This window comes from Pecten maximus, chromosome 3, assembly GCF_902652985.1.
Source record: "Pecten maximus chromosome 3, xPecMax1.1, whole genome shotgun sequence".
NCBI classification, from domain to species: domain Eukaryota; kingdom Metazoa; phylum Mollusca; class Bivalvia; order Pectinida; family Pectinidae; genus Pecten; species Pecten maximus.
This window is the reverse complement of record NC_047017.1, coordinates 6,529,260-6,553,891: the sequence shown is the minus strand read 5'-3', so window position 1 is coordinate 6,553,891 and position 24,632 is coordinate 6,529,260. Positions and strand designations below refer to the sequence as shown.

The 24,632-nt window shown below is 33.8% G+C and overlaps 1 protein-coding gene across 1 annotated transcript; it reads right to left on the bottom strand.

The window, feature by feature from the left end:
* Positions 1-639: 639 nt before the first annotated feature.
* On the bottom strand, positions 640-23,685 carry LOC117323054 (protein O-mannosyl-transferase 2-like). Its single transcript, XM_033878054.1, has 20 exons — positions 23,244-23,685; positions 19,560-19,644; positions 18,603-18,710; positions 17,942-18,050; positions 17,421-17,529; positions 16,450-16,515; positions 15,789-15,882; positions 14,715-14,821; positions 11,791-11,873; positions 9,673-9,782; positions 8,852-8,979; positions 8,589-8,667; positions 6,023-6,174; positions 5,421-5,509; positions 5,017-5,093; positions 4,356-4,427; positions 3,771-3,927; positions 2,893-3,033; positions 1,782-1,893; positions 640-1,104 (listed from the first exon to the last, which is right to left on the bottom strand). The coding sequence occupies exons 1-20, from the start codon at positions 23,570-23,572 to the stop codon at positions 999-1,001; spliced, it is 2,313 nt and encodes a 770-aa protein (XP_033733945.1). The 5' UTR covers positions 23,573-23,685; the 3' UTR covers positions 640-998.
* Positions 23,686-24,632: the final 947 nt, after the last annotated feature.

Here is a 24,632-nt window from a genome sequence, read left to right as displayed (position 1 = left end):
GAGCAAGCACACAGACTTACAGAAACTTTGAGTTTCATCAAAGAAACCGTACTTGAAAATAACTTGATGACTACAGGCCCGGATTTAAAACTACTTGTATATGACAGTTTTATGGAAAATAAGGGAATTGTTCGGACATGATCAATGCTACTGAAAATCTACCTGATTTCAGTACATCCATATATACTAGCTATACTGCAGAGTGTATAAAGAAAGTGTGGTTTTTACATTTGCAAAATACAGTACCAATTTACACACATATTTAGTGGTGATATTATTTAAGTGATTAATTCTGGCTGCTGGAAACATTTAATAAGTAAAGATTGTTCTATTCGAAGTTTCATTTTATGATTTTGTATTACATTGTATATATTGCAGTGACCCCAATTTGTCAATATGTCAATCTGCCAAAATATTTGAGTTCACAAAATATTAATATTATTTAGTTAGTTAATAGCATTTGGTGATTTTAATTTTAAAGTTAGATTATCAAAAATCTACCATGAAATGAAATTAGAAAATACATTTATCATCACATAGTAAGATGTAAAACTTCCACTTGTGATATAGACTCCATAATATCAAGCGATACTTAGTATCATATTTCTATATATAGATAATTTTTTGATATTTGGAGACTTGAAATAAATATCGGACAAATCAGATCGGATATGTTTTGAATTGACAAACATTTGAGATGAATGACAAAAGGCACATACTTATTGCATCCACATAAACCTGGTCCCAAAAGTCTCTCAAAACAATTATTCAATTCCTATTTTGAGAACAGATCTGCGAGTCAATCACAAAATTGTAAATATATTTGGTATCATATTAACATTTACACATGTAAAAGTTCTTCATACAATACAAGGCCAAAATACTTGCTGCTGCTCCAGTTAACAGATTCATGGTTGTTCCAGGAACTTGGTGCATCTGGCTGTCATCTTAATAAGTCCGTGGAGCTGAGAGAGCACAGTCTTAAAGTCATACTTTCCTCATAAATCCCAGGAACTCAGCCACCGCAGCCCATGCATCTGGCTGCCCTCCTCACTCGCCATCGGACCAGACATGCCATACACCATGGGATGAAACAGGTAAAAACTGTAACAGATTTTGAACAATTACATAATATGGCAGGATACTTTTCACATTTATAAAATTAATATATTAATTGAAAAGACAAAAATACATGTTGTTGTTGTAAGTCCATACATAAGACACTTCATCTTCAGAGATTGGCATTTTAAAGATTTTAAAGGTCTTAAATAAGTTAAATATTTACATTTCTTTAGTGACCACCACCACAACTTAACAGCTGCATCTGTATGTTAACAAATTTTGCTAGGTTCTTGATCATTCTAATAACTCAGAGTTACTGCACTAATACTTGATCATTTATATTCTTCATCAAATATTGATGATGCGCACATTAAAAGATATCATAGATATTAATCTGACCAGATGTAATTTATAAAATATTTGACCAGATGTAATTTATAAAATATCTGACCAGATGTAATTTATAAAATATCTGACCAGATGTAATTTATAAAATACAAACACTCTGTAATTTTATCTTCTATTTGACGTTAATTTTTTTTAACTTTGTAACACATACAGTGTGAAAATAATACTCTGTCAGCCTTACAGTTTATTGTTCAAGAATTTTCTCATTTCTACTTTTATCAGACAAAATCTATTTGAAATGTGTTTAAATCTGAATCTGTCAGAACAGTATTGAAAGTAAGACAACAGCACATTGTAATTATTTAACTTACCTGTAGACCAGAGATGATAGGACAAGTCCCAAACATGTGTGAAAGACAGACACAGTCAAATTCTCTGGTACAGATACACAGAGTAGAGTGATGAGGAAATCCAACATAACACCTGTCAAGAGAAACAGATTCTGTAACTACTGATAAACTGTCATAAAGACAGAGACGGTCAAATTCTCTGGTACAGATACACAGAGTAAAGTGATGAGGAAATCCAACATAACACCTGTCGAGAGAAACAGAATCTGTGACTACTGATAAACTTACGAGACTTTCCAAGGAAACCAGACAAAAAAGGTCACATAAGACAGTTTGTCTCTAACAGTGTCACTATCCTGAGAAATGTTATGTTAGATTTTCAAAGATATAAGCTCGTGAGAAATGTTATGTTAGATTTTCAAAGATAATAGCAAATTTCAAAAAGTATATATTCATATAGTTGTTCAAAATAAAATTAATTATTTATTGTAATTTTGAAATTAAACTAAATATTTTTCAATGAATATTTTGTTTAAAACTTAATATGATGCAAATCTTCAAACAAAATAATGGAAAATATCTGAATTCATACAATGGGAAATAAGATATAGACACAGGAACATTTAATTACAAGGAATTAGTCACAGTGTTAGTCTTGTTTTACATATCACTATTTTCAGACTTTATATATGTTTGGTGATAATTAAACTTATTGAGTTTATAAAACTGATTTAATAATTAATGACTCAGAATAGGTTGGATAAGACAGAAAGTCGATGAATACAGTGGGTTGCTATTAAGGCAGGTTTGACTGTATTATACATACTTTTTTACTAAAAAATCCTCTACCCTTAATTAACCTATCGTGTATATACAAAATTGTATTTAAAACTTACTTGGGATTCCTGTACTCATAATTAATTCAATACAGATATATACTGTTCACTCCATAATCCTGTATTCTCAATTAACTCAATACAGATATATACTGTTTATTACAAAATCCTGTATTCCTAATAAACTTAATATAGACATTAACTGTTTACTACATAATCCTGTACTTTCAATTTATATTACAAATATCTATACTCCATACTTAACGATTACATTAACGATCTATCAATGAACCTACCGGTCATCATGGCCGAGAAGAGAAGTGCCGGGAAATAGTGATGAAAGTATAAGATACGCGTCATCGGCCAGAAAGGGAGATAATGCAGGGCCCATCCCATCACCAGCCACCAACAAGCCCTGAATGTCTTCTCTTTGTAGTCTGAAAATATAATGTTTCTACAAATATTGAACCCAATCTTGGCAATTTCAGATCAATCTTTCTTTTATAGCACAAATAGATACCAGCTTTTCTGGCTTTAGCTTTACAAATGGTAAGTAACATCCTAATTTCAATTTATGTTCATTATAAAGAAAATTTACCAGGTAATAGTGAATTTCTTGATAAATCAACACTATGTTTTTCAGCAGTAAACATATATATCCCATGAAAGGACACCGGAAATAAAAAAAATTCTATTCATGGTTGATGCAGGAGGAGTATGTTATGTAGATGAGCTGTATATCTAATCATTGAACTGCTTTCAGTTGGAAGTTATGGGCTGATCAATGTCAACTGGACAAAGGCAAATTTAATGAAGCGTGCTAGTGCTTCATGTTGAATATGCCTTTGTCCAGTTGGCATTTATCAGCCCATAACTTCAAACTGAAAGCAGTTCAATGCTTATATGTACATCTGACAACGATTTTAAAGACTATATCCAGAAATTTAGCTCCTATGATGAATAAACAGATTATTATTGTCAATGACGGAACAGCCTTTTCAACAGCCATCTTTCGTTATCGCCGATGTGACAATTATGACGTCACTATAATAAGGACGTTATAATAAAGATTTGGAAGTTATGGACTTGTAACCTTCAAGTGAGCTTGGTAAAGTTATATAGTGGGGCTGCAGTGTTAATGTAAATATAAGGTACATGTATTATCATACTCTACCTCTCCAGACTTTTGTGTATCGGACGCCCCTCTGTGTCCTGATGGACGTCACAAGAAACACTACCAGAAATAGACTCTTCACTGCCAGACACCCCCAGAATATCATGGGGTTCCCCAACAAGTAAACACGATGAGACTTCCCAGAGAAAATTTGACCCTGATGCATAGAAAACACAAATGATAGAAAAAATGTTTAATGAATCAAAAATTCAAATAAATCAAATTAAAATCAGAGCCTAGACAAGAATCATTATGCATTTCATAAATAAACATCATGCTTTTTGTTGAAATAAATAGATAGATAAATAAATAAATGCATTTTATTTCAGTTTACCTTTCTCCTGACAATGACTAATTTTCTTTCAATTAAATTTTTTTTGTCTTTTTTTGTTTTGTTTTTTTATAATTTACATTAATTTTATTCTTTTAAAGAATGTTGGTGGTTTAAACAATACATGTTTTTGTTTTTCCATCAATTATACATTCAGTTTTATATAAGTATACATACAATGAGAATTGGAAAACAAGCTGGATCTTCTATTAATTCCTCTAGATCTCCCCTCATTACAGAACTAGAAAACTAACCTTATAATCTATCGGCCACTGCCAAGGCTGGGAGCTGATTTCTCCTTCCTTTGGTTTAAGGTTGCTGTTTCCCTATTTATAAAGCAGCAAAGAAATTAATTCACATCTGTCTAGACCTTCACAAACAAAATCAAGTCGGTATTGCCTTACTTCATGGGCAACATCATGCCAAGAAAATCGTAAGGAGCATTGTCAAAACTACCTGTGTTCTAAGCAAATATCTCTTATTAATATATTTACAAGCAGATTCATCCTGATCAGCACATGCCGGAAAACCTTTTACCAGAGAGATGTTTCCTTGTGAAATTCCATTTTAAAAAGGAAAATGTTTTCATCCCTATCTGTACCTGTCAACATCAGTAACTATATTAATGCATAATAATTTTTGATAAAAAGACATTTTTATTTTTATTTTTATGAGGTCTTTGACTAAAAGACAGAATATTGTATTCATTTCAGCAGATCATTTAGGTAAGATCTTTTGTATTGACTTAAATTAAGCATACACACCTCTTTCTTCTCCGATAAAAATAGAAGGGAAAATGTGCTGATTAGGTCAAATCTGGTAGTAGTACCACTCAACTATGATGAAGAATTCCCTAATTTTATTTCATGAAATCTGAATTGTTCGGTAGGATTATGGCTTTATGACTATACTTACCTGTGTCATTACAGCATGGCTCTCCACAATTTTTTCCCAGAAGGACGGCGAGTATAACTCAAAACTGGAATTTGGCACTGTAACAAATGCATCTCAATACAGAATTGTATATGAAATTTATTTTTACACAAAAAATCCCTAATAATATCCATTTTTTTTAGGTTTTTTATTACACGATGAATTTTTATTTGAAAATCTTTATGAATTATAATCCTCACTTAAAATTCATACCAAATACATTTCAAAATATACACTTTCCAACTTTTAAATAAGCTTCAGGACTAATTGTATGAGAGAGATTTGATCAGATAATTAAATCAATCTTTTTTTAGAAAACATGTATCAATACTATATGGTAAATGATGGCTATACAATTTACAGCCAGCTAAAGGGAGATAACTCACTTCTGGCATCGTCCACTTCCTCCACACTGTAGAGAGTCCGTGTGTCCTTCAGGTTAGGGTTACAGGTAGCCTCTAGCTGTTCCCAGCCCCTAAATTAAAGCAAAATAGACTACAATGATGTAAACCAGTGTATCTAAAAACCAACCTCTGCCCTAAAACCACGACAACAAAATGACAGAACATTTGACAAGATGAAGGTTAGTTAAATCAATGAGGCTAGATTTCAGCACAACCAGATTCATAATTCTCATAGTAATGTATATCTGAATTGAAAATTAGTGAGAATTTCTGATCAGCTACTACCTAAGTCTTTACTATACAGCTGAACTATAAATAATACATTCCGTTTAATTCAAAAGACCCTCCAACAAATCAGAAACATAATTTTTAAAATTCTCTAAATGATTTATTCCTCTCTTTTCTCAATCTTGTTGCATAAATCATGGATAGAAAGTTAAATGGTTTATATAAAAAAAAATAATTTTTTTTTAAAGAAGAAAATTAATATTGTTTATCTCAATACAATTAAAGAGTGAAAATAGGAATAAAATAAAGGAGTTAAAGGTCACGATACATTTACTACAGATATCACAGTCGCATACCATTTAGGCAGTTTCTTATCTCCTGAACAAACGGCACATCGAACGTAGTAGTGTATCAGCCGGAATTTTGACCGGGCTGTCTGTATGGGGGTCCCGACAGCATAGCCGGGAATGTCAATAACCCAGATATCGTTTGAGTCACCCGTACCATTCTGTTTTAACAATCATACATAAAACATTAAATCTATTGGCAGTATAAACAGTGTACGATGTGTTACTAAGAAATGTATTTAATGTTACATGATAATTGTCATAATTGTATTTTCAAATTCTAAGCAAATGATGATTATTTCAAGCACAAACAAATGTTATAAAAGCGATACAAATGCTTTTATGTAATGTCAAATACTGACAATTTAAACAACATAATTCATATTAGAACCAAGAGTTTTAAATCCTTTTAAACTGCATAGAAATAAATAAAAAGAAGACACAATAAACATGTTTTGTTACTTTGAAATAAACATGAGTTAATGTACATTGTAGAATGTTTGTATAAGAGTGTGAGTACATATTGAAGTTTGGTTTGATGTATAGATTGGAGTACAGTTTAGAGTATAGATTGGAGTACAGTTTGGAGTACAGTTTGGAGTACAGATTGGAGTACAGATTGGAGTACAGTTTGGAGTACAGTTTGGAGTACAGATTGGAGTACAGTTTGGAGTACAGATTGGAGTACAGTTTGGAGTTTAGATTGGAGTACAGTTTGGAGTACAGATTGAAGTTTGGTTTGATGTACAGATTGGAGTACAGTTTGGAGTACAGATTGGAGTACAGTTTGGAGTTTAGATTGGAGTACAGTTTGGAGTACAGATTGAAGTTTGGTTTGATGTACAGTTTGGAGTACAGTTTGGAGTACAGATTGAAGTACAGTTTGGAGTTTAGATTGGAGTACAGTTTGGAGTACAGATTGAAGTTTGGTTTGATGTACAGATTGGAGTACAGATTGGAGTACAGTTTGGAGTAAAGTTTGGAGTACAGTTTGGAGTACAGTTTGGAGTACAGTTTGGAGTACAGTTTGGAGTACAGATTGAAGTACAGTTTAGAGTACAGATTGGAGTACAGTTTGGAGTACAGTTTGGAGTACAGTTTGGAGTACAGTTTAGAGTACAGATTGGAGTACAGTTTGGAGTACAGTTTGGAGTACAGTTTGGAGTACAGTTTAGAGTACCGATTGGAGTACAGTTTGGAGTACAGTTTGGAGTACAGATTGAAGTACAGTTTGGAGTTTAGATTTGAGTACAGTTTGGAGTACAGATTGAAGTTTGGTTTGATGTACAGATTGGAGTACAGTTTGGAGTACAGTTTGGAGTACAGATTGGAGTACAGTTTGGAGGACAGTTTGGAGTACAGTTTGGAGTACAGTTTGGAGTACAGATTGGAGTACAGTTTGGAGTTTAGATTGGAGTACAGTTTGGAGTACAGATTGAAGTTTGGTTTGATGTACAGATTGGAGTACAGTTTGGAGTACAGATTGGAGTACAGTTTGGAGTTTAGATTGGAGTACAGTTTGGAGTACAGATTGAAGTTTGGTTTGATGTACAGTTTGGAGTACAGTTTGGAGTACAGATTGAAGTACAGTTTGGAGTTTAGATTGGAGTACAGTTTGGAGTACAGATTGAAGTTTGGTTTGATGTACAGATTGGAGTACAGATTGGAGTACAGTTTGGAGTACAGTTTGGAGTACAGTTTGGAGTACAGATTGAAGTACAGTTTAGAGTACAGATTGGAGTACAGTTTGGAGTACAGTTTGGAGTACAGTTTAGAGTACAGTTTGGAGTACAGTTTGGAGTACAGTTTGGAGTACAGATTGAAGTACAGTTTGGAGTTTAGATTTGAGTACAGTTTGGAGTACAGATTGAAGTTTGGTTTGATGTACAGATTGGAGTACAGTTTGGAGTACAGTTTGGAGTACAGATTGGAGTACAGTTTGGAGGACAGTTTGGAGTACAGTTTGGAGGACAGTTTGGAGGACAGTTTGGAGTACAGATTGGAGTACAGTTTGGAGTACAGTTTGGAGTACAGATTGAAGTACAGTTTGGAGTACAGATTGGAGTACAGTTTGGAGTACAGTTTGGAGGACAGTTTGGAGTACACTTTGGAGTACAGATTGGAATACAGTTTGGAGTACAGATTGGAGTACAGTTTGGAGTACAGATTGGAGTGCAGATTGGAGTACAGTTTGAAGTACAGATTGGAGTGCAGTTTGGAGTACAGTTTGGAGCAGTTTGGAGTACAGTTTGGAGTACAGTTTGGAGTACAGATTGGAGTACAGATTGGAGTACAGTTTGGAGGACAGTTTGGAGTACAGTTTGGAGTACAGTTTGGAGTACAGTTTGCAGTACAGTTTGGAGTACAGTTTGGAGTACAGATTGGAGTACAGTTTGAAGTACAGTTTGGAGTACAGTTTGGAGTACAGATTGGAGTACAGCTTTGAGTACAGTTTTGAGTACAGATTGGAGTACAGTTTGGAGTACAGTTTGGAGTACAGTTTGGAGTTTAGATTGGAGTACAGATTGGAGTAGTGCGAGTTCTACACAAGGGGGATGAGGTAATCTCGACATACCGATCCGTATGCTGACAATTGAAAGTGATGTTTGGTCAGGGGTGCAGGCTCTCGATGACTGTGAAGATTTCTTCTTGTTCTGAAACAAGAAACCACAAAAAATATCACTAATTATCCTCGTGAAAATTTAAATCAGACTTCTCCATTTCATTCAGATTTCTGTGTAAACAGACTGAATGATTTGGTTTAAGACACTATCAATGTATAACACAAGATTCTAAATCTAAAATCCACGACGAGTCACCTTTCAGTCCAATACCTACCCAACATGTTCTAGTCTGACGAGGTCACCACTGCGGACAATCTGGGGCTCCTCCCCCTCCCCTACGTCATGGTCCGACGGTTTCACTAGCCATTTGTTGTTCTCATCTTTGTGGGTATATGAGGTGATCTGAAATTCAAACATTAATCCTGACTGCTATTTAAGAATACACATTTAAAATAGGAATCCAAGGCATATGTTACATATACATAAAGGGTGCAAGCAGTTATTAGGTCTCTAATGATAAAAATGTCTATATCTTAGAGGTAATCTTATTTTAGCATTCTTCGTGCTAAAAGTATAACGCTTAATTACGATTTCCAATTTCTATAAACTGTTTCTATAGAATATAATTTTGGCCTGCCAATTCATCAATGTGCTAATCTGTTAAAATTTGGAAATTTGAGAGCATCAAATAAAATTTGTTTACAGTATTAAAATATACCACAATATTCTACATCCTGTCTAATTTGATGAAACTGAAACTCCTCGCTCCCACATGGTTTAAGATTAGAAAACTAAGATCTGGAACATGTAGGTCAGGCGAGTGACCAGATCCTTTTAACATTGGATCAGGGAAATGAACTCTAGATCTGGTCACCTATGGTAAAAGGTGGGTGTTTTACTACTGTACCACCCAAACATCTTTCCCATCTCCCCCCCAGAGTTTCCATTTTACCCACAGAGCCTGAATATTCCTTACTTACAGATTTTCTTACAACATCTGACTGAATATAGAGAAGTTTCAAGTCGTATAAAGTTTGAAAATGACCCATGGTTTAATGAAGAAAGTTTGGGTTGACGTAAATATTCCATGGGTACCTGTTGTTGTCGCGGGGGATGTTCCTCTGGGTACAGATGCCAGTGGGAATGAAGATAAGCCCCACCAGTCCGCCTCTGTTTCAGCGTCACGATGCTCCCAAATGCTATATCTGTTAATTTTAAAAATCATCAAATTTAATAAAAAACAATCAGAAATATCAAGGAAAATTAAATAGTATTAACATACATGTGGCACTGTGAACTTATTTGTATATTCATCAAAGGAAGTCCATAAATGTCCCCCGAAAAAAATTCTAAAACCAAAGAAATGTATAATATGTATACATTTTGACTACAGTCACATACGAGTTATCCCCCTTTGAAGCACACATACCAAACAAACCAACTAATCCTCTACTAGTCTTTATTGATAGATCGTACAAAAAGTGGATTAAAGTTTATATTTATATGGTACCATCTGACATATAGTTTCACAGTTATTCATTTTTACATTTTATTGAAAAAGGTGAAAAGTCCCTATGGTATTCCCCAAACACTCACAGTTTATTAAAAACACAAATAGTTCTCGTGAAGTCAAATCAAGGCTATATATCCTATCAGAAGATTGCACTAGTTTTACCATTGCTGTATAGTCACTATTTAGAATCTTACTTTCTGGCATGCTGACATTGTATAATTTACAATCTTACTTTCTGGCATGCTGACATTGTATAATTTACAACCTTACTTTCTGACATGCTGACATTGTATAATTACTATTTACAATCTTACTTTCTGACATGCTGACATTGTATAACTACTATTTAGAATCTTACTTTCTGACAAGCTGACATTGTATAATTACTATTTACAATCTTACTTTCTGACATGCTGACATTGTATAATTTACAATCTTACTTTCTGACATGCTGACATTGTATAATTTACAATCTTACTTTCTGACATGCTGACATTGTATAATTACCATCTAGAATCTTACTTTCTGACATGCTGACATTGTATAATTACTATTTACAATCTTACTTTCTGACATTGTATAATTACTATCTAGAATCTTACTTTCTGACATGCTGACATTGTATAATTACTATTTACAATCTTACTTTCTGACATGCTGACATTTTATAACTACTATTTAGAATCTTACTTTCTGACATGCTGACATTGTATAACTACTATTTACAATCTTACTTTCTGACATTGTATAATTACTATTTACAATCTTACTTTCTGACATGCTGACATTGTATAATTACTATCTAGAATCTTACTTTCTGACATGCCGACATTGTATAATTACTATTTACAATCTTACTTTCTGACATGCTGACATTGTATAATTTACAATCTTACTTTCTGGCATGCTGACATTGTATAATTTAAAATCTGACTTTCTGGCATGCTGACATTGTATAATTTACAATCTTACTTTCTGGCATACTGAAATTGTATAATTTAAAATCTTACTTTCTGGCATACTGACATTGTATAATTAACAATCTTACTTTCTGACATACTGGCATTGTATAATTTACAATCTTACTTTCTGACACGCTGACATTGTATAATTTACAATCTTACTTTTTGACATACTGACATTGTATAATTACTATTTAAAATCTTACTTTCTGACACACTGACATTGTATAATTTACAATCTTACTTTCTGACATGCTGACATTGTATAATTTACAATCTTACTTTCTGACACGCTGACATTGTATAATTTACAATCTTACTTTCTGGCATACTGAAATTGTATAATTTAAAATCTTACTTTCTGGCATACTGACATTGTATAATTAACAATCTTACTTTCTGACATACTGGCATTGTATAATTTAAAATCTTACTTTCTGGCATGCTGACATTGTATAATTTAAAATCTTACTTTCTGGCATACTGACAATGTATAATTTACAATCTTACTTTCTGGCATACTGACATTGTATAATTTAAAATCTTACTTTCTGGCATACTGACATTGTATAATTTAAAATCTTACTTTCTGGCATACTGACATTGTATAATTTACAATCTTACTTTCTGGCATACTGACATTGTATAATTTAAAATCTTACTTTCTGGCATGCTGAAATTGTATAATTTACAATCTTACTTTCTGGCATACTGACATTGTATAATTTAAAATCTTACTTTCTGGCATGCTGACATTATAAAGCTTGTTTCCCTTGAGTTGAGACTGGAAAGCAGAACTGTAAAATCCGTCACCGTTACCGCTACAAGACACAAAGATCAGAACATTAACATCATACATAAGGTTTTCCATACTTTATCTGATACATGTACATATCACATGATTAAAGTTCACACCACCAAATGGAGTGATAACACAAACTTATATACACAATTGTACTGGAAATATATAAGTTAGAATAAAGTCAGGTTTTCACAGCTTATTCTGAAGGTTATCAATCCATTATATTTTACTTTGATGATATTTGAAATGAAAGTCACACAGACGCCACTATTTACATCAAGTTTTAGTGTAAATATACAGGATCCTAGTCTACAAGGGCTGATTCATAAATTGTCAGCTTTATACTGAAGGATTTAAATTTTGCCATGCATATTGTATCATTTTTCAACATAATCCCCTTCAATATTTTTACACTTTTGCCAGCGGTGTTTAAGGGCCTCAATGCCACTTTTATAGAACTCCTTTTCTTGGCTGTACAGAAAGTCACTCACTGCACATTAGGGTTAGGGTTAACGTTAGGGTGCCTGAAATAGCTGTTTTCAGTCTTGGAAATAAATGAAAGTCTGATGGAGCGAGATCAGCGGAACAAGGGGGATGCTCAATCAATTTAAAGCCACCATCATGATTGGCAGCCATGGCAATGACAGACTCTTTCACCCTAACCCGAACCCTAACCGATCTTGGCCATTTTGCAAAAGCTGCTTGTCTTGTTTACTTTAGAGTGCTATCTCATCAATATAAACTAACCAAATAAGACCAGTCCTTGGGTACACAACCCTATATAGTCAGGGATTAGTAGGACATAAAAGGAACATCCTTAAGTACCTCTTTCAATACGAGGTTCACAACACATCAACCAACCCTCGTACTACACACCAGTATTTCAAATATTTTTTCAGGTTTCGTTCTATTGGTTAAAAACATCAAATGCACCTTGATGAAATATACTGGTATGTATGTATTGCTTTTATTTTCTTGGTGTTTTGTTATTTCTATGTTTAATTCAGTAACAATATATTCAACTTTTGAAAATGACATGAATGCAGAATACTTAATTGCTGAAACAGAACAGTAACTCTTTGTATTAATGTACAGAGAATGGTAATCTAGCTCGGCGGGTATTGCCGATGTACAAGAGATGTATGGGAGCCTTCCTTAGCAACATATGATCTCGTATCCAGGGTATAGTCAACTGTTTGGGACGGATATGTGATTGTATTGTATGAATATAGTATAGGATATATGTACAGACATCAAACAAAAGTATTCATACTTTTACGTGGGTAAAACACAATTTAAATGTGTGAATACCTTTTTCCTGGTTCTGAAAATATGTTATTTGTGCGGACGGTAAGAAAAGAATTGTGATAGACAGAAGTCGATCAACCTATTTCAAAGCTTGTGATAGAGATGTCGATCAACATATTTCAAAGCTTGCGATAGAGAGAAGTCGATCAACCTATTTCAAAGCTTGTGATAGAGAGAAGTCGATCAACATATTTCAAAGCTTGTGATAGAGAGGAGTTGATCAACATATTTCAAAGCTTGTGAAAGAGAAGTTGATCAACATATTTCAAAGCGTGTGATAGAGAGAAGTCGATCAACCTATTTCAAAGCTTGTGAAAGAGAAGTTGATCAACATATTTCAAAGCGTGTGATAGAGAGAAGTCGATCAACCTATTTCAAAGCTTGTGAAAGAGAAGTTGATCAACATATTTCAAAGCGTGTGATAGAGAGAAGTCGATCAACCTATTTCAAAGCTTGTGAAAGAGAAGTTGATCAACTTATTTCAAAGCTTGTGATAGAGAGAAGTTGATCAACCTATTTCAAAGCTTGTGAAAGAGAAGTTGATCAACTTATTTCAAAGCTTGTGATAGAGAGAAGTTGATCAACCTATTTCAAAGCTCGTGATAGAGAGAAGTTGATCAACCTATTTCAAAGCTTGCGATAGAGAAGTCGATCAACCTATTTCAAAGCTTGTGATAGAGAGAAGTCGATCAACCTTTTTCAAAGCGTGTGATAGAGAAAAATCGATCAACCTATTCCAAAGCTTGTGATAGAGAGAAGTCGATCAACCTATTTCAAAGCTTCAAATAGAGAGGAGTCGATCAACCTATTTCAAAGCGTGTGATAGAGAAAAATCGATCAACCTATTTCAAAGCTTGTGATAGAGAGGAGTTGATCAACCTATTTCAAAGCTTGTGATAGAGAGAAGTCGATCAACCTATTTCAAAGCTTGTGATAGAGAGAAGTTGATCAACCTATTCCAAAGCTTGTGATAGAGAGAAGTCGATCAACCTATTTCAAAGCTTGTGATTGAGAGGAGGTGATCAACCTATTTCAAAGCTTGTGATAGAGAGAAGTCGATCAACCTATTTCAAAGCTTGTGATAGAGAGAAGTTGATCAACCTATCAGGACCCTGAATGACATTTGTAGCAGTATTTTTGGTAACTACAGGCAGGTCATGGTGCTTTACAAACTAAGGAGTGGTCCCCTACAGCTGACAGTGACTCCGAGCAATTCACTCCAAACCTTTGAATCAATGTGGAATACTATTCATCCTTACATTACAGAGTTCAATACGAATAAGGAAACATAGTGTTATCATCCTAGGTGACTTGTGCATGGGATTCACATCGGAGAATGTTGTGCAGATTTCATTTTCTTTGCAGAGAAAGCAAACTGTTACCATGCTGTGATTGTGATCAGATGTTCATGTGGTTTGGTAAATTGTTTGTGATATTATGTTTTTGTCCCAAAAGTCTGTGCTTGTTCAATATTAATACACAATAAATGTTGATTGATTTTTATATACATTGTATATAGAGCACATCGGAGACTATATCAGGTCTGGCGTACCTTTCGTTCAGCACCACAAAATGGATGAAGAAATATACCATGTACATAATCACTGGCAAAGCTATAAGGCACATCGCTCTGGCCAAAAAATGTTTGGCGAGATCCACCTGAAATGAAGTAAAAATGTCATAAAAATACAATATGTCCTGAGGACTACAAGTTCAAACATCATGTCCTCAGGACAACAAGTTCAAACATCATGTCATCAGTACTACAAGTTCAAACATCATGTCGTCAGTACTACAAGTTCAAACATCATGTCGTCAGTACTACAAGTTCAAACATCATGTCGTCAGTACTACAAGTTCAAACATCATGTCGTCAGTACTACAAGTTCAAACATCATGTCGTCAGGACTACAAGTTCAAACATCATGTCGTCAGGACTACAAGTTCAAACATCATGTCGTCAGGACTACAAGTTCAAACATCATTTCCTAAAGACTACAAGTTCAACATCATGTCGTCAGGACTACAAGTTCAAACATCATCAAGGTTTTCAGTCACCATCAAATAAGATATCAATAAGAAAAAAAATAACAGAATAAAACATACTCCAACAATGTTAGAGAATCACAAGGTAAGAAAGTTAAGACTGTCACCTTGTTGAAGTTGGCCCAATAATGTCAAATAATGAATTTGTCGACCAGCGTCATCTCAACCAGCGGCCTCTCGGCCAGCGACCTCCCATGTTATAGGAGTAGAAAAACTAAATCTATATAGAAATAGCCTGTTTTGCATTCAAATTTTTCACATAACCAAATTTAGACAAAAGATGAATTGTGGCAATACTTGCAGCAGAAAAACAATAAACAAATCACAAAAAAAATAATAATAAAAAAAAAAAAAAAATAAATAATGTTAGTTCAGTACTAACAATGCCTTCAGCTTCGATTTTTCAAAAGCTGTCAAATAACATTACAAGTGAAATGTGTATGTTATGCCTTAAGTTTCTGATTCAGGTTTGATTTACAGATAATAAATATGTCCAATATATCAATTATTAAAGACAAAAGCACTGAGCTACAAATATTTTAAAAGGTTCTGATGAAGGATCAATTGAGAAGTGACTTACCAGAGTGTTGGATTTATCTCCGAGTAATCTCCAGAGGTCGAGTATGGTTGTTACTCCAACATGTAATATCACAAATAAACCTACAAACTTCACCCTGCAAACAGAGAAAGTATAGACAGGTGTCGGAAAGTTAAAATCTTATCACCAGAAATCCTGAATTAAAATCTTATCACCAGAAATCCTAAAATAAAATCTTATCACCAGATAAACCTCAATTAAAATTTTATCACTATAGTTATCCTAAAATGAAATCTTATCAATAAACATACTAAGTCAAAATATTATCAACAGAAATCCCAAATGAAAATCTTATCACCAGAAATCTTAAAATAAAATCTTATTGCTAGAAATCCTAAAATGAAGTCTTAAATACAATGTATAAGATTAAGCATAAAGAAGAAATTGATAAGTTTTCATTAGCAATCTAATTAACCCATAATCCAGTTTTGACTATAAAACAATACTTCATCTCCTATTGGTACAAGAAGAATGATGAATTGTGGGTAGCGAAATAATAATGAAATTATATTTAGAAAGTGAAAGTACTTTTGTTATATCAACAAGGCAGGATCTACCAGTCCCAGTACAATGTGGCAAGATTTGCAGAGACAGGATTTCCTCCTGCTAGCAGGGAAATATCAAAACCTGTATGTTTACTTACCCTATGGCTGCAGACAAGGCCATCCCGGTCATACACAGCCAGCAGGCCCAACATAAACTGAAAGGGCTGCAACAGATAATGGCATTGTCTTATTAAGGATCACATTTGGTCACATGATAAGATGTCATTATGATGTAAACATGTTCTCAGTAAGCAGTAGCATCAGGTTCAGTAAGTGTACTATAAGTCTGAAAAAAGTTTGGTAACGAAAAGGAACAAAGGGAAATAACTCTAACAAAGGGAAATAACTCTAACAAAGGGAAATAACTCTAGTAGATAGTGGGGTATGTTGGAATGAAGGGACATAACTTTATGTAGTGGGGTAATTTGGAACAAAGGGATATAACTCTGTATGTAGTGGGGTATGTGACATCATTTCAGTCAGAGATTTGACACATTCCTTTGACCAAAAATGAAATAACTGGTTCAAAGGGATGTGTCAAGCCCCTGCGATTTCAGTATATAACTCTATACCATTTCAAAATGATAAAGTATTCCTATGCAAGAGTTAGCTTTTCAAAGTAAAACCGATGCAAGGACTGACACACTGATACAAAGAATGCAAGCCTAGAGTTCTCTCTTGTATTACTATTGTCAAATAAATTAATAAAATCACAAAAATTTTTTATTACTACATGTATTGTATTAAAACAACAATAATCAGGTATCAAATTAAATCTAAAATTAAAATTGACCACTTTTACATTTTGTTGGAATGAAGTTGCTATGCCTACTGAAATATTCAACAGATTCCCGTGAAATTTGTGTTAACAAATTAACTATATTTCAAAAAAATATCCACAATAGTTTAATTTTCATTCATTGACTTTCTGCCTTCGGATTGTCAAATTGATCAGGATCCAGTACCATGAAATATCAGTATTATTTACTTCACTCTCGAGTACTTATCTTGATTTCAGGTGTTAGAATTTACTTTCTTTCTTATTTTTGGTAAATATGAGAATACTTACTCATCCTTGTAAGATAAAAACTTTAAAACTGAGTATGTAGACATCATAATAAAGAACAGCAATATAGGATCTAGCAGGATATGTCGGGACAACGCCAGCGTCCCCGTTTCTGTGGCAAATAAATAATTTATCGATAATGCATGCGTGAAAAAACCTCTCCGTAACTGTAGCAAAATAATTGCATATCAATGCGATGATGATATAGATGCAAAAAAAAAAAAGGTTTTGATTGTAATCATCTGTTCATAGCTTCGTTACTACATCCTACATAGGTAGTAACAAACCCATAAAGTGGATTCTAATCAGATTGTGTAAACAATATCAAGGATTTTCAAGCTTAAATTTTAATTTTTTTTTATCATAATAAAAATTTCTAAGGCTACTTCTCCAGAACCAGTAACTAATACTGCATGTAGATAATGTCTTTATTTTTTGTATGTCTTTTCCTACATCATTATTAATCTGATAAAGCAAATCATTAAAATCTAATTACTCCAAAAATTCAAACCACTTTATCTTACCAAGTAAAATTAACAATCCGCTGAAGAAGGCAGCTATGGTTGACTGGGTGAGCAGCCATGTACACATATAACATAGGGGTACCAAGGCAGCTCCTAGCAGGGCACAGAACTGTAACAAAACAGGCAAAATCGTGGGCGTTATCATATAAAACATAAGTTACCAATTATCAATTAACAATAAGTTGTGTCTTGATGAAACATGATCAACCAATCACAGAAATGTTAACAAGTACATGATCAACCAATCACAGAAGTGTTTACAAGTACATGATCAACCAATCAAAGAAGTTTTTACAAGAAACATGATCAACCCATTGCAGAAGTGCTTACAAGTACATTATCAACCAATCAAAGATGTGTCTTGATGAATCATGATCAAGCAATCACCGAAGTGTTTACAATTGCAAGTTTATGATCAAGCAATCACAGAAGTGTTTACAAGTACATTATCAACCAATCACAGAAGTGTTTACAAGTACATTATCAACCAATCACAGAAGTGTTTACAAGAAACATAATCAACCCATAACTGAAGTGAAACAATGTGTAAATCTTATCAAGATTGATATTAGATTAAATTTAATGCAGGATTATTCACTATTGATTTATCAGGCTAAATAAAATGCTACCAAAACTGTCAATCATTGAACCCAAGACTTACAATCCTCATGCCCACGTAGTTAACATCCTCGCCATATTCATCTCCTGGTTTTTCGAAGGGATACATTCCATCAAACCCAGTCAGGACGCCCGCAAAACCTATCAGCATCTGAAAAGTGAGAGAAATTGATTATTATTTCAACAATCAGCCAATTTTTCTGACAGTTGAGCAGACAAGATAGTGTCTAGCTCCTGACACACAAACTCATACTAAAAAGTTATCCCTGAATGTATGGGGACGTCGGGAGGTCTTTAATATTATTCTGAATTTATGTGAACAAACAGACATGGCTTATGAATAATCTAGATATTATAACAGGATTGTAATACATGTAACAAACAATCTGAAAAGAAAGTTTCCAAATTTTGAAATATTAATTTTGATCGTAATTTCCAAATTCAAAGAATGCAAAACACTAGACTGTTGATATTCTTGCCCTAATTTCAGAAAGTTTTCATGTAAAGAGGGATCCTTTTTGCTCAAAGAAACTTTGATTTTGTAAAAAAACATACCGTATTTATTCTAATAAATGCCCCGGGGGTGTGAAATTTTTCCAAGGGGAGGCGTTTAATGGAGATCAAAATTTCAGAGTCGGTAAGTTGTGAGATCTGTTGTATGTACCCATTTCACACCATGAAACATATAGTGGTACTGTATATATAGTTACTGAAACTTTGTTTTGTGGTTTGTGTTAGTTTTATGTTGGATATCCTTTAAATAATTACCTCTGGACACACGTGGATGGATATATAACTGTGCCACGGTAAGTTCTTTTTCTTGAATTGAGGAATTTTTCTTTCCAAAAAAGGGGGTGGGGGGTAGGGGGGGTAGGGGGGGCGTTTATTTAAATAAATACGGTATTTATGGTACTAGAAATCTGCTGATGATGTTGGATCTGTAACCAATGGTCCAGATATTGTAGAATTTTAGAGAAAGTACTGATAAATTTTCTTTTACCTTGCCTAGCGGTGGATGAACATCAAAGAAAAATGTTCGCTTTATATACCAGCCTCCCATCTTTCCAAAATGTGTTTCATCCCAACTGAAAAACAAAAACAAAAAAGGATGTAAACAATCTGGTAGCTTACAGTAAACATGTTTGTTTAAAGGATATTTAATTTGGTTTTTCTGTACAATGTAACTCAGATGTTGTAATTAGGTTTTTATGTACAATGTAACTCAGATACTGTAATTAGGTTTTTATGTACAATGTAACTCAGACACTGTAATTAGGTTTTTATGTACAATGTAACTCAGACACTGTAATTAGGTTTTTATGTACAATGTAACTCAGACACTGTAATTAGGTTTTTATGTACAATGTAACTCAGACACTGTAATTAGGTTTTTATGTACAATGTAACTCAGACACTGTAATTAGGTTTTTATGTACAATGTAACTCAGACACTGTAATTAGGTTTTTATGTACAATGTAACTCAGACACTGTAATAAGGTTTTTATGTACAATGAACCTCAGATACTGTAATTAGGTTTTTCTGTACAATGAACCTCAGACACTGTAATAAGGTTTTTATGTACAATGAACCTCAGACACTGTAATTAGGTTTTTATGTACAATGTAACTCAGACACTGTAATTAGGTTTTTATGTACAATGTAACTCAGACACTGTAATTAGGTTTTTATGTACAATGTAACTCAGATACTGTAATTAGGTTTTTATGTACAATGTAACTCAGACACTGTAATTAGGTTTTTATGTACATTGTACCTCATATATATACTGTGATAAGGTTTCTTGTGTTCAATTTGCATTTGGTTATTATAATTTAACTGAAATTCCATTAACAATATCAATTTTTCTGCACACTAATAAATGTCACTTAATTAATTCTGATTTATCATGGTAACTTCTCATTCTGTCTACATATATAGCGACAGCTAAACAGCTGATTGGTCCTGCACTGGAAATGCCATAATTCTACAAATTGTAGTTGAGCATTTAATATATAAGTCAATATCAGAATGAACAGCTGGTGTCTTAACATTCTGATATATGAAAAAATGAACAAAAACTTCAGCAAGTTTACAATGTGTATTTGAAATAATTATTTTAAATAAATATCAATTATTTCCATTGATATTTAATTTGTAAGTATCAATAAAAAAAATTGTAAACTGTTGTAAGTTCTATAAAACATTGGCCGAATGCCAACCCATCTGCAGAAACTTAGGTTGAGAATTGAGTTAGAATTAAGTATTTATACTGCACATAAAACATATTCCTTTGTTATTATAGACAGGAATATTCTGAACCCTAGCTATAGGCTTGAGTAGGCCAGGTTACTATAACTTCTTTACTAATATTATAGTAAGTACTCACAGTTCTATGTAGACATTTAGACATTAATCGTAAATACTTAAAGTATTTCCGATTAATGTCTAAAATTTATATTACAGATAAGAACGTTCATCATGATATTATTGATGATACCAGCACATCTGTCTTCAAGTCTACAAGTTTAATATATATAATAATTAGCTTATATATATATAGCTTATTAATCAGAGGCTTCACTGAAACTCTGTATATCAAACTACAAAGGGTAAAAATCTCAACTGATGCACATTGTATAGGTGTTTGTAAGTAATACTTTTTACATAAACATAGCGTTGTTTTGTGACATACAAATTGATTTTAACCATATATATAATATACCATCTGCTTCTCTTAACATTGATTATATACAAGACATTGTAGTATAGCCCTGTCTGTCAACATGCTTTAAAGATTATATATAATTAGTACACCGACAGATAAGGCTTCCAAGTATTCATCTGTGATTATAGTGAATTGATCCATGGGTAAGAAAATTAAGCGAATATGAATGTATACTATACACACTAAAATAGATGGATCAAAGTCATGATCATCCTCAATCTAGTATATCTAGCATGATACATCTTATTGTTTTTATAGTTTACATTATAAATAAATAATAAGTAGTCGACAGCACCTTGTTTGTATCAGAGCAAAAAGTAAGGTTGGTGTTATGTCACACCCGATTTTATTGTATTTGCACCAAATTCTTAGCGACACCAAACGGTGTCGGATAATTAATATTCCACGTTTTCATATAGTAGTACCTCTGACCCTACACCAGACATGGTGACAGGGCCAGAGAAAACTCGGGCAAGCGACAGTGTAACTTGTTTCACACCTTTCTTTACCAAATTATGTCTATACAAGACATGGTGCACGTGTCCGTGGCCACACTAAAATACGCCATATGGGTTTTCCCACACCATAGTAAAATGTAATGATATCTTCACAAAATAACTAGTTTTTTTGCATTGGTCAGGGCCAGAGCACAGGTACTTGGGTAAGAAATTATATTTGTATATATATTAGTGCTGTAACGATACATCGATACGTATCGATATATGTTCGTTTTGTGCCGCGATACGATACATCGATACAGTCATCCCTGTATCATAATATCGCCGGCATGGGTGCGGGTCCATGTAACACATTTGATACAGCGAATCGAGCGCGCCGAAGCGCACCGTCAGTAAACCGCTTGTAACCGGATTGTATGAAGTCGCCAATGCAGAGTGCCTTGATGATTGTGAATAAATATGGACAATGGCTAACGCCGACAGCCATGTGTAATTCCGTTTAACTTTATCTCTCTATCTACATCTATATCTTAGTACTAAACCTCCTCCGACTTGTAAATCAAAGATATTCGTTGACTTGAAACAAGTCAAGGGTCCACGGCACATGGAACTTACCTATCGAAGTAAAGTATTCAGTATTGCCGTATTCACAGAATGGGAGGCGGAGTTAACGTATTCCGGGAACACAATAACTTGAATTCGCATTAAATCGGCATCACCCTCATTTGACAATTTTACACCACCAGCAAGACAAGTATTGAAAACCGAAAACCATGGACAGGTTTAACACAAATAAAACCGAAAACCACTATGTTTAAAAGCTGATAGCAAACATGCTACATGATGTATCGATAACTACGGTAGTTTATAATAAATGAGCTGCGCCCTTTTCGGCAGGGGAAATGAATGTTTTCGTGGTCAGTTGTAACTTGTTGCACGTTGTTGACCCAAGGTATAACATTCAGAGTCGACAATGTTTCAGTGACAAGACTCAAGAGTCCTGTTTATATTTGACATTTATTTAGATCTGTTTAATTCTACTGTTTTTGTTAAAAATGTGTTCAATGAGTGTCATTAAAACTTCAGATTGAACGTTAAATATTGTTTGATTTGTTTCAATTTATGACAATTTCACGTATACGCGATACGTATCGTATCGTGATGTCTGTATCGCAATATGTATCGTATCGTGACATTGTTGCCGATACACAGCACTAATATATATACTATATAGCCTTGTATTACTTTAACCTCTATTTTATATAGTAATACGAGGCTATATAGTATATATATACAAATATATTTTCTTACCCCAAGTAGGCCTACCTGTGGGCCAGAGAAGACTCGGGCTAGACTATAGCTATTACTGTACAAGCTATTGTAAATTCGACATTTTTTCTATTGAGATTAAAGATTTTTTATGGCAATTTTACTACATCCGGAAAAAAAGATAACCTCCTGTAACCAAAGGGTAAGAACCGTAGACATTATGTGTTTACCAGACATGTTTTGGTAGTTCAATATTATGTAGACGAGTGACCAGCGACAGAACTGTCAAAAGTAACAAAGCGGCCCAGTAGGTTCTGTTAGTGGAAGGATTCGCTAATGCTGTTTGGTTTTCCTTTTCCTCCCTCCTATATCCATCTGCCTCACGTTTACAGTCTGCTTCCTTAGGGAAAACTGTGTTATTCATCTCCATATCCGTCTTTTGATACTCCTTATCGAATTCAACATTATTTTCCTTCTTGCTCAAACGATCCAAATCCCTGTTTGATTTCACATCGGCGTCTGCTATAGCTTTATCATATTCTTGATATTTGTCACCCATTTTGTGACAAGAACGGTCCTGCTCAGCTAGAACATGAATGAAACTCTATCCACAGGTAAATGCATATAAAAATCGATAAATACACCGATGTATTGATGCATAACTTCGCACGTTTCAACCATTCACAATTTTACCTCCTTGTTAGGAGAACTACCGGAAGTGGTTAATGTAATTTACACCCATTAAAAATAAAGCACCGCGCGCCACAGCCCGGGGGAACAAACGACAGTAACTCGTAGTACTGGGTCAAAATTTTCTTATCAGAAACAAAGATAATCTTACGATAAACCATATATTGTAATGAAGTGTGATAAGTGTTAGTAATACGAAGTTGTCGCCCAAAATCGGAAATCCTCAATACATAAAAATATAGGTATTTCTGGCTATTATTTTTTTAATAAAAGACTGGACATGCCCTTGTGATACAGCCCTATTATTCATTAAACTCCAAACCATCTGATGTAGGACATCTTTCTAAAGAGTTCCACAAACTACCAAAGATACATGTATACGAGTAATTTCAAAAGTTCAACATTTGGCAAAAAAAGTTAAGGTCACCAATTAAATATTTTTTGCAACATTGTTCTCCGAAGTTTCAAAAGCAAAGAAAGTACCACAGGTGCTAATCCGAAGGGTTCTGATGTTAATATCGCCTTTCAAGTTGCCTTTACGTAGTAAGATCGTCAGAAAATTCGGACTACACAGGTGCCTGGCTCGTTTTATAAAATAATAACATATCTATATAAGAGTACATATAAATTATAAACATGTATATGTACTCTTGTATGTTATTAGTTTTTAAAACGAGCCATACACCCGTGGAAGTACAGAACAAAATAATTTCATATGTTATTAATTAGGGCTAAATCTGTTGCTAGTTTTATAAACGTGCACACTTCAGAATATGATTGTTTGTATAAGAAGAATAAATTTTGGGGTCTAAAAAAATTAACGTCGCTGTGGTTAGGCCTACTCATAATGTGGAAAATCAAACAAAAAAAATAAAGGCAATGATTTTACAACATCCGTACTACATCTAATCGTAGGGTCGTAGGTTCGT

Coding starts and splice junctions, on each gene's coding strand:
- LOC117323054 (XM_033878054.1), bottom strand. CDS start 23,572: ATGGGTGACAAATATCAAGAATATGATAAAGCTATAGCAGACGCCGAT. Junction 6,175..8,588: donor AATTGTCAGCATACGGATCG/GTATGTCGAGAT, acceptor TTGTTAAAACAG/AATGGTACGGGTGACTCAAA. Junction 3,928..4,355: donor AGTGGCCGATAGATTATAAG/GTTAGTTTTCTA, acceptor TCTATGCATCAG/GGTCAAATTTTCTCTGGGAA.